General features: G+C 35.9%; 1 protein-coding gene across 2 annotated transcripts; it reads right to left on the reverse strand.

Annotated features, from left to right (window-relative positions):
- Positions 1–1,144: 1,144 nt before the first annotated feature.
- On the reverse strand, positions 1,145–11,554 carry LOC128675843 (E3 ubiquitin-protein ligase RNF115-like). 2 transcript variants are annotated; one of them, XM_053755547.2, is made up of 7 exons: positions 11,313–11,554; positions 10,206–10,376; positions 8,285–8,340; positions 7,650–7,798; positions 6,868–7,029; positions 6,456–6,620; positions 1,145–4,662 (listed from the first exon to the last, which is right to left on the reverse strand). In XM_053755547.2, exons 1-7 carry the CDS (start codon positions 11,394–11,396, stop codon positions 4,433–4,435), a joined length of 1,017 nt encoding a protein of 338 aa, XP_053611522.1. In that variant the 5' UTR covers positions 11,397–11,554; the 3' UTR covers positions 1,145–4,432. The 2 variants fall into 2 exon arrangements, with proteins under 2 accessions (XP_053611522.1, XP_053611523.1); XM_053755548.1 differs by lacking the exon at positions 11,313–11,554 and adding an exon at positions 10,822–10,920.
- Between the last annotated feature and the right edge of the window lie 186 nt (positions 11,555–11,740).

An 11,740-nucleotide genomic window follows, 5' to 3' on the forward strand; every position in this document is an offset into this window, starting at 1 on the left:
CTAAAAAGGACAATAAAATCTTTCAAAATAGCAAAAAAAACGCGACGTTAAGTATGAAAAAAAATCAACTCAACATTTCGATTGCTCAAAGTCGTCCTTTCAGATCTGAATTCGTTTGCACAATCCTAATGTAAATTACCAACCTGATTATTAAAAGTAACTGTACAATACAGGGTAGCAACTGCGTATGACTCCCATAAACTCCCAAACTCCCAGCGTCTGTTCTACAAATTTTGACAATTCGTAATATTTTATTCATACATATTATTATTTTAAGTGGATGCCTTCTAACGTGGCAATGCTACAGGGGTTATAGGCACCTTAGGATCGAACATTTTATTTATTCATTCACAATCGCGTACATGTATAGATGTTTTCCAATGAACACTCGTCAGCTACTGCGAAATCAGTTTTTTTTTATCTAGCCTGTAGGTGATGTGTCCCACTCCTGGGCTAAAGCCTCCCCCTTATTTTTGCGAAAGCAAAGTTATAGACAATTAATGATATCAGATTATATCACATTTACATCATGACATATACGTATTATTTTCATCATATTCAAATAATGATGAAAACAATACATATAAGTTATGATCTAAATGTCAAGATTTAAACTAAATTAGTCAATAAATCTATGATTTAAACACGGGATTGAGAAATTCTTTAAGTGGAGGGTTGGCGGACAATAGATAACTAGTAAGTAAATTTTGTCATTTCCCATAAGTAAATGAGTATACGGTGAAATGTTTTTTTTTCATCGTCCCATCATTGGGACATTCAATGGAACTACGGAAGAAGGGGCCCAAACATAGACGTACGAGAGACAGGGCAATAAATTGAAAAAAGGGCGGGTAGTTTCTTTGCACAAGAGGATGGCCATGACGGCGCAGAGGGGTAATGCTGTCAGCCTTCTGGGAACCATTCCTCGCTGCGACGTGCTGGTATCTTTTTTATTGTTTGATGTTATTTATAGTATTGATTTAATTACTAGTGTAATATGGTAATTATGAAGAAATTGAAAAAAATAACATTTGTTTCTAATGTATTTTGTCGAAATTCATAGAAAAACATTGCTTATGATGTCAGTGTTCTAGTACTTGCAAGTAACCCTGTATGTATACATAATAAAATATAAAGATATATGTAGATTTTCAAGTCACTTTATTATCAATCCCAGCAAGTTTGTACACTTGAGCAAATAATATTACAAATGAAGATTATATGTATGCACTGCTATGCTACTTCCAGTAGATATAATTTTGTCTCATTCACTCGCAACGACCACATCCAATAAATAATTAATGCTTCATTAAATAAGAAATGGATTATATTATCCCAATACATATTTTTAAACTGGTAACATTACTTATTTTTAAAATTTTGATTCAATAAAGTTATGTAAGCGCATAACATTGCTAAGAGTAATTAGATTTTCCCGTGTCATGTCTAGAATGCTGTTGGCTCGGTATTATAAAGCCAATAATTCATTATGCGAACTTATTGCTTTTACAGACTTTATACATATTATCAATATTCATGTCCGATGCTATATGACTAAGTAAAATACCGAATTGGCTACACTTTTATAATAATATGATTCACTATAGCCAAATAAATTAAGTGGTTTGGTTATTCACAATTTAAATATGAATGATAAATTTGTAAGATATCGGAATATGCTCAACATTGAAACCAAGAATTTTGGAACACAACGTCGTGAATTCCAAAATTCGAGAAGCAATATGTTTGCTAATGAATATTATTTTAACGCGACGAATGTATTCGTCTACTTTTATTAACCTTTGATAAATACTCAGGCTTTTTTCCTTAAAATTAACGGAAACACTAGCGCCTAAACAACGCAAGAATCGTAAAAAAATAATAAACTATATTGTTTTTAATAATTTTCCATTATATTTACAAATCACATCTAATAATTTTAAAATAAATTGGACATGTTACCTATAATTTATACAATGCCTAAGAGACTTTAAACTTTATATTACGCTAGTTACAATTATTCCACTGCTGGAATAACCTTGGAACAGGAACAGTTGACGGGTAGGCCCACTGACTTCAAAATCTCGACAAGCTTTTAAGCCAACAATCCGCGCTGCGAACTAAACATCTTTACATAGCATGCATATCTGTATCAGTTTATCTATGTTCCCAACTGATCTGGCCAATGTGCATTAGATGCAAATGTGTCATAAACTGTCCCAGCTATGCAAGGTATATCAGTTCAGTACGGTGAGCATTCATTTTAGCGTTGTGCTCTGAAGTTATCTCAGTTGAAGCGACACTGCTCCCGCAAGCCACAGGAACGAGCATTGTTTGGCTCGTGTTGACACCATAAAACAGCACGCATTGTGGAACGCATACGTGGCACTGTAAAATGAATCTACTGTAAACGGTGTTAAGCCCAAATTCGAATGCTCGTTGTTTTGCTATACAAAAACAGTGTTGCTAAAGGTTTGTAATAAATAATGAAAAACAGATTGTAATGTAGATAAATAAGATTATGTCGTCACCGAAACTGTTCTAGGTAATCTTTCATTATTAATTTCTTCTCTCTTTTTGATTTTGAAAGGAGTTAATTTCAGAGCATTTCTGATAATGTACTGTATGAAGTAGAGACCTTAAATAACTGTCCAGTACACTATGTGCTCCTATTAGGGTATATACTTGAACATGGCACACAGCTAGACCTTGTCTTATCACCAGGTCAGTGGAGACCCTATTTCACAGATTGGAATAAAAGTTGTATAAAATTGGACCTAGCTTGAATTATTTTATGAAATCACTAAACCCATCCTTCCATTACCTCGCCGACGCTAATAAAACCCATGGCGAAAGATTTTGAACCTAATTTCATTAAATTAGCTCTTAGGTTACATCGATCCCTTTCTCTACAAATTTCTAAAATTACTAATTCCATATGTCTTTGCTAAAAAGAGCTTTATTTTAATTGAGCTAAGTATCAAAATCCGCCATGAAATTTGTGAGCGTCTAGCAACGACACGCAGTACATTATCCCTTACTTCTTGATAAAAACGGACAGACCACTCATTAGCATATTATAAAAACGCCTAAATGGAGTTTTGAGTTCTTTGAACCTTCTACTAAAAACCAAGATATACAAATAAAATATTTCATACATGTGACCAATAAATCATATAACGGGCATGAATGGTCATGCACATATAAATGTTTACTCCACTATTAGTTTTTTAACTACACTCAATTTTAATGAATGTACTTGCTCCTAGGCTATATATACACTCACGAGTGGACCAACCGCGGACGCTTCAAGAGTTCCCCTAACAACTTGATGATCAGCAACTAATGCCTAAGTTATGATTTATATTTACAAAATTTACATCAAAACTCAACATAAAACCACTTATCATTGTGAAAAAACGTATAAATTGCTATACAATAAGGTAAAAATCGGTCTAAGTCTGATTGTCCCTATGTAAACCAATGCATTTCTTGCAAACCGATCTTGCGTTATAGTCTATAGCAAAACTCGACAATGCACAAGAGCTCACCTATTCGTTTTTCTCCCGTCTTAAATAAGTTACGTACATAAAGTACGACCTAATAACCGCCTTAGTTGCTAATGCGATTTGGCGACATTTTCGGTCAAAGAATAATTGATAAGCCGAGTTTTATTACAATATGATCCTAAACACATAAGATTTTCAACTTATAGCATTGTGTTCAAAATGTACATGTTACATTCTCAGTGAAGAAAAACAAATAGAAGAACCATGGCCACTGCGACGAGGCATATTAGCAATTCAAAACAAAGGCACACAACTTTCAACAGTTCTTATATATGACATGTGTTATCTAAAGGACTTCAATTATGTTAACTATATATTTTTATACATATTAACACTCGTACAATGGTTGTATTAATAACAATATTTATCATTTCATATTTTACTCATTTTTTCTTGAAACAAATATACAATAACAAGTAGTTTAATTTTATAAAAAATTGTGGATTCATTGACAGGTTATTGGTTAGTATAACATTTTCAGAATAAGAGCTATATTATGATTAGTCGGCCCAAAAATTAGTACAAATACCAGTATATCACTACAGATTTTTATTTATATTAATATCACCCAAGTTTTTAAATAGCAGTATCTTTATTGCTAATTTGTTTCAAGCCAAAATGAATATGCTAGGAAGAGGAAAATATAAACATTTTTTCCATACAAAAATAATATATTTATCAACGAATACTAGCTATACAGTCACTAGATTGGAGTAGTACGACCTCCAACATATTGACACGACTAATATTCCTCATTTACCAGGAGGTAATTACTCGCAGCGGTTCACACAACACTGACACAATCCACAACACAAACATTGCCGAGACGACACGATCACCAGGCGCGCATGAGTTCACAGGAGTTAATCGAAGTCGATGTCCATGTTGTACTGTCGGTCTCTATCGGAGTTGAGGGAGGTGGAGGAGTTGGTGCTGTTGGTGGACGTGGTGGTGGACCTCGTGTGCGGCGCCCACACGCCCGCGGTGACGGACGAGGCGCTGGACATGGACGCGGAGGAGCTGCTGGAGTCCCACGTCTGCGGGGCGCCGCGCAGCGTCGGCCGCAGCAGCACGCGTGAGAACGATGACGGACCTGCGTCAGGGGCATTATATACAGGTATAACCCGTACCACTAATGCTAAAGCACATTAAAATGACAAAGGCATTGTCGACTTATGTGTTGTTTTTTTAACCTGTATTTAGGACATTCACCTTTGACGTTCGATTTCATGAAGACCATCGTTGTTCCGATTATCGAAAAGAAAACAAGAGACGTTTCAGGTAAGGCAAATTATATCTATACCCAGCGTTCCTTGAGCATCCTACGAGTCCAATATAACAATGCCTTCAGGGTGCTGTTGGAGTCGCCACGATTCTGCTATGTGTCATCATTGTTCTCGGAACGGACAGATTTTCATCATAAATTTAGCGTATAATGAATGTATGTTAATGTATGTGAGCAGATTCATGCGTGCATATAGGTAAACACCTATTCGGTCGAAATCCAGCAGTGATGAATACGAGTATACGGAGTTCAATATCCTACCATTATATTCCTAAAGTAATTAAACGATGGCGAACAACTAGTAAAATTTTCTATTACGTGGCGAACAACTGTTCGCCACGAACTTAGACCTCGCGAACACAATATTTTTTTACAAAATTGTGAATATTTCAAAAACGACTGAAACTATTTTAATGCCCCACGAACTTAAAAATTCTATTGGCATATCCTACATACCTTTTAAATTTCATCTAAAGTTATCGCGTTACAAACATACAAACATACATACATACAAAAAGTGTATTTTTGCCCCAAGCAGATTTTGATATTCAGAACATCAGCATCATTTTTGAGATCGAGCAGCTGACGTTCCAGTCAATAAATCATTAAGACAGTAATGTCTGTTAAATGGCTATACATGTTTCATAAAACTCTTCTTTTTTAATCATTCTTTTAAATACATGCAGTAGAATTGATGTGATTATATAACAAACATCCACACACACAAACACTAGAACTATGGCATTTATATTGTTAGCTGTATTTAATTTAGCAATAAGTAATCTTATTAATAGGGATGTTGATTGTAAAGAAATAAAAGTGATTTTAAGTAATTAGGTTATTTTAATGATGGCAATACTGAAAAATACAATGCTTACAATTAACTTCCAAAAAATATTCAACATCCCTATTTATGATACTAAAATATTATTGGTTTAATTCTTCTAATACATTCTACCATGGAAAGCAGTTTAGATTATTATGGCGCGACTTTGGTCAAGACCGAGTGTCCGCTATGCGGCGGGGAGATGTACCAGGAGTTCATAACGTAACACAATATGCTGTAATTAAAAAAATTGGCTTTATTTTTAATTCTTCTCGTCAAATCGAAATGTTTGAACTAAATGACGCGAGAATAATGTATGTACTATCTCGACTAGTTACACCTACAGCTTTCTATGTCTTTTTCACTAAATTGAAACAAAAAACATGGTCAAATTTAAGATATTCGGATTTATTTTTCGTATGAAGAAATACTGATGTAGAGACAATTATATCCAGTTAGATCAAGCTTCAATAAAGCACTAGAGGGAAATAAATATATTATTATACAAAGGAGCAGAACACAAACTACAAAATTATATAATTTGCAGATTCATTTGCGAGAAACATTTGTATTGTAGAGGATTTAGGTGAAGATAACTCTCCAAATATCTTCTGAAGCAAATTTATAGCCATTTGTATCTTCTTCCAACCTCTCTGTCAAACTATAGAAAAATAAATAAAAATAGCAAATTTTCTTTAATTAATTAGTGTTCTCTTTTAACTATATATTGTTCAAGGTACCAGGCGATCATAACATAACAAGAAGCTTTACTAACTGTTCTCGCCGGCGGCGGGGGCTGCGGGGGGCGGTGCTTCCGACGCAGGGGGCTCGGTCAAGAGTGAGCGCCGGCAGATGGGACACGTGGCGTGGAGCTGCAACCAGGGGGAGATACACGTCGAGTGGAATATGTGATCGCATTCCAGTCGGGATACTGTTTCGCCTGGAAATTGAAATATTCTAAGTTAATAAAATGTAAACAAGTAGGTAAATGCAAGGTTATAATACTTTTACTTTATATACAATGACAAAAGACATTGTGTCAAAAGTTATTCCCATTTGGTGTTTCATTGCAATTTAACATTAATAATTGGTGCATTCGAGATCCTCCGTGCTTCGAAAGGCACGTTAAGCTGTTGGTCCCGTCCCGTGTGACATAGGCAGTGGCCGCAACGGAATGGCCGACTCACCAAGCTGGAAGTTCTCCCAGCAAACGGAACACGAGGTGTTGGCGGCGGCCTGCTCCTCAGTCACGGGTACGCTGGGTATCGCCGCTATCTGTTCGCGGGGCAGCGGCGGGGGGCCCGCATTCTCTAGTTGTCCTAACAGCTGCGTCACCACTGCGTCTAGACCTATATAGTACACGGAGTTTATGTTAGCCCAGTATTTTCTTTGATCTCAAACATTTGTAAATCAATCACTCATCACCAGTGAAATAACGAATTAATTTTTTTCTCCCTATACACACACATAATACACGTAAAGAACTTTTTTTCTATACTTTTCTATACCTACCTGTATTATGTTGCTTACCATTTTGAAGGTAGCTTAATAGCCGCTATCGTAGACTGAAGCTAGACCGGATCACCAAGCATACCTTGGAAGCTATATCCAGGGGAGCTGATGATGACGATAATTCATTATTATCGTTATATACCATCAACAACTAAATAGTAACTATTATGTTCAGAATAGAGAAATTTTACTAATTATGTAGTGTTAAAGGCCACTACGTACGAAAATCAAATATTTTTTTGATCACTTCTCTCAAAATATATTGGATTTATGATAAAATTTAACAAATGACTTTATTGAATTAAAAACTAAAAACTTCCATTATGTTCCCATAACTATCGGAATGTGTTTAGAAATTACTCGATCTGAGGCCCTAGTGTGGTTTGCAATAGACTTTACTATATAAAATGTCGTCGCGTTGAGACACTGCTATAGCCGGATAACAGTCGCAGCTCACCTTCGCCGCCGAAGACGTAGTCGCCGGGCGCGCCGACGAGCACGAAGGGCGCGCCGGCGGTGACGGCGCCGGTGACGGGCCTGGCGCCGCCGATCATCCACACCAGCTGCTCCATCAGCGTCTCTCGCCGGCCCGTGCCGCTGTCTGACCTTTTGGAAAAATATTGCTTTAAAACAAACAACATTACAGATAAGGTTACTGAAGGGTTTTAATAATAATGATACTCAACTCGTAGACTCGCCTCTCAAAGAGAACCTTGGTAATAAATTGGGTAATTTATGATAGCACATTTCTGTCATAACATTGACTTAGAGTGAAATAAATACATAGCTTCTACGTGCTATTCGATATGAATAGCACTAAAGGAGAAAGTATATTAAAAACAATATTTTTTGCTACATATATATGCAAATATCCACTTTACTGGGAAAACGTGAGGAAACGTGAGGAGGACAGTTTAGTCCACTAGTGTGTATGCGACTACCTGCCACTAGATGGCGGTAAATAGTCGTAAAAGTCATGTCAGATGCCTTTAGGCGATATGAATACAATCTGACACCAGTCTTAGCAATAACACACTCGATATAATGATGATTGAAAACAAGTAGGTAACTAAAATTTGAATACACGCTTACCGAAGTCGTCCGCCAGACATGAGAAACGCCAGGTCGTTTAACATTGGTAGAGGACTCTGAAACATGACAAAAATAAATAGTTGGTAAAGTTTATAACTATATAATCACATCCTGTTATAGCCTTTGTACAGACAGCTATAAAGAATATCCGTGTGTCGTACCAATAAATAATAATCCTAAAGAGATTGTATAAATGGTAATAATAAATAATAATAAATAAATATATTAGGACAAATCACACAGATTGAGCTAGCCCCAAAGTAAGTTCGAGACTTGTGTTATGGGATACTGAATCAACGATACTATATTTTATAATAAATACATATGTAGATAAACATCCAAGACCCGGGCCAATCAGAAAAAGATCATTTTCCATCATGACCCGACCGGGGATCGAACCCGGGACCTCTCGGTTCAGTGGCAAGAATCTTACCACTGCGACACCGAGGTCGTCGTAATCTCTAGAATTGACTCATCTCCGCATGTTCCCAGTTGCGTTCAAGGTTGTGACGCCGCGAAGCCGGTGGGTCAGCGTACAAAAACCTTTATTTTGTAGATTCGGCTGTGATTTTACAACCGACCACCTTCCTAACGAGAACCCTCTTTGGAAATGCTATTGTTGCCTAGGCCCTGTGTCTCTTAGTCGCCTTGTACGACACCCACGGGAGCATATGAGTGGTACTATTCTAAGGCGGAACCACACGCAACAAACGATGGTTCTCAGAGCGTTTCGACTGCTGCGGCCATGTTGTCATTACGATCCGTAAATTTTGAGGAAGGAGTCATTTCCAAAATCAATCATTCATAAAACTGACATCATCAAATTAATGATTTTGAAGTCAGAAAAACGATATCTTGTCTTTATTAACCACCACCTGATAGTCTGAACTCAAAAATTATATCTGTGTATAACCTAATTCACGAGGATGGCTGGCAATCCAGATCCCCAAAATCCCCACATCATCGAGGCCAAGTGGCACAGCTAGTATTTCAATATGAAAAAAGTTGACACATTGTAAAAATAGCGATATCAAAATAAAACCTAGCACAGAATTGATAAGGCTACTCACAACGTTGATAAGACGCGTGACGTCACCAACTGTTTCACACTATTCATGATACATTATGACAGAATGTTATGCTTATAAAATGGAAAATAATGATGATTCTGTCAAATCTTCCCTGTGTTTCTAGCTCACATAAATTAACAGATGTGTTTGTTTGTGTGTCTCTTGTCTAATAGGACAATGGCAAGGAATCTAAGACCACATTCCATATCATATACCATTGTGAAGCAACTAAGATATGTAACAACAGCATTCCCCAGAGAATGTTCTTTTATTGGTTTATTTAAATCTATAATCAAATGAGTGAGTGAGTTGGTCCTTATAAATAAACTAATTCGTACAGCCTACATCCTACCATCATAGTGCACACATGTAACCTTTTGATAGTATGAGTCATTGTATTATGTGGCCTTTCCCATACATATGCCTAATAAAATTATTATAATATTAGTACAGATTCTTCTATGCCCTTGTGAAAATTAACGAGCAGATTTTTCAATTTAAAACTGACATTATAATTGATTGTGTTTCTGTCTTGCTTTAGTTACTGTTATGAGTCAGCCATATTAAGATTTTTGGAAAGAATCCATGTGGATTGCTCGAAGCATATAAATTAATGTGTATTTAAATGCCAACATTAATACCTATGTGATTGCTTATCACTCCCACTGAATAATATTTAATGAAAGTTTGTGAGAATGTTATGGTCACACAAAGGGTGAAATTCTTGAATGTGCAGAATATTACCTGGAGTAACACTCAATCTACCTTTTAGTCCACAATTCCGACATAAGTGAATTCCCAGAGTGCATAGGAATTAAATAAGAAGGATTAAATAATTTGATGTTCATTACCTGCCGCATGTCGTCCAAATCATCAAGATTGCTGACATCATCAATATTGCTCATATCATCAATGTTACTCATGTCCGCATCACTGAAGTCATCCCCAGACAGGGCCAGCACTTCCGACTCATTCTCCAGCTGTTCGATAAAGCCACTGGCACAGTATGGACATGTGTAATCCTGAAAGAATCATTTATATTAACACATTAGAAAGATAATTTAAAACAACAATTTGATTTCTGATTGTTTGTTCAAATATTTTTTTTGTTATTTTCATAGCTATACAGAATGTCACAAAAACAATAAGAATGTTTATCTTTATGATACATAGCTAGGAAAACATAAAAGGTAGTCTTTTAACACAATTTGAAAATATTGCATACAAATCATAACTTTGGTATATAGGTGTGATTCAGAAACTTGACAAAGACAGTCAAAAGTTTAGCTTTAAGTTTCATAGATTGCAAACATTACGTAAACCCAAAACAAAATCAATCAATACAGTAAAGAGTGTGGCCCGAATATACATATTTACATTGTACTGTATAAAAGCCATTTGATGACATTGTTATCCACAAATACAATTTTATTTAGCACAATGTAAAGTGTTTATGTACATACTTACTGTAGGTAATGCACAGAAGATTTAACTAAAGTAATTCTAAACTAATTCCCTTAAAAATCTATCAATCAATCAAATTGCATCCCAGTAATCTCAAGTCCTATACAGTATTATAGTAGGAATGTATCTAAAAATGTTAAGGCAACGTGATCACGACGTAACGGCAATGTTTACATGAATACCTCTGACATGTCATGAGCCAACTTCCCATTAGCAGAACTCAATGATCCCAGCTCACATGTAATTGATATGATTGATATTAGAAATACGTAGTTACTTGCTGGCCATCCCAAATTGCGTACCGGCTACATTATACCAGATAATTGCACTTTTATTAGTCACATACGCATAATGCAGATTTTACTACCATTCGGCAAATCGATCAATATAATTATATCAAAAAATGACCTTGACATACTATGAAGAAAACTATTTAAATTTTTAAACTTTCCTGGCGTATTTTGGCTAAAATAACTCATTTTATTGATTTTTACCTGCAAAACATCTTCAAATTCTATGTTACACCTGTGGCAGAAGAACCGAGCGGTGGATCTTCGCTCTACCAAAGCATCACCCATTCCTGAGGATTATTCACAGTTTCACACAAACAAATATTTAACGTTTTGAATAAATGCCTGGAGATTGTGCTTTCAAACTCTGAACAAAAATTTACCAATCGCCATTTTCATTTTTTTGAGACATGCACAATCTCAACTTTTTTAGAATTTCACAGACTAAAATATTAATCCATAGACGAACCAGGGTTTATGGCCAAAGCGGTCCACACCACACACTGGTGACTTCATTTCCGATTTACCGATTTATTTACCGATTTTTGTCTTTGACTCCCGAAACAAAATTATTTATTTCATTGGCAACACTTTATGTCCATATTTATATGTGCCAACCATGGCAACACTAA

Source organism: Plodia interpunctella, chromosome 15, assembly GCF_027563975.2.
Source record: "Plodia interpunctella isolate USDA-ARS_2022_Savannah chromosome 15, ilPloInte3.2, whole genome shotgun sequence".
Lineage (NCBI taxonomy): Eukaryota > Metazoa > Arthropoda > Insecta > Lepidoptera > Pyralidae > Plodia > Plodia interpunctella.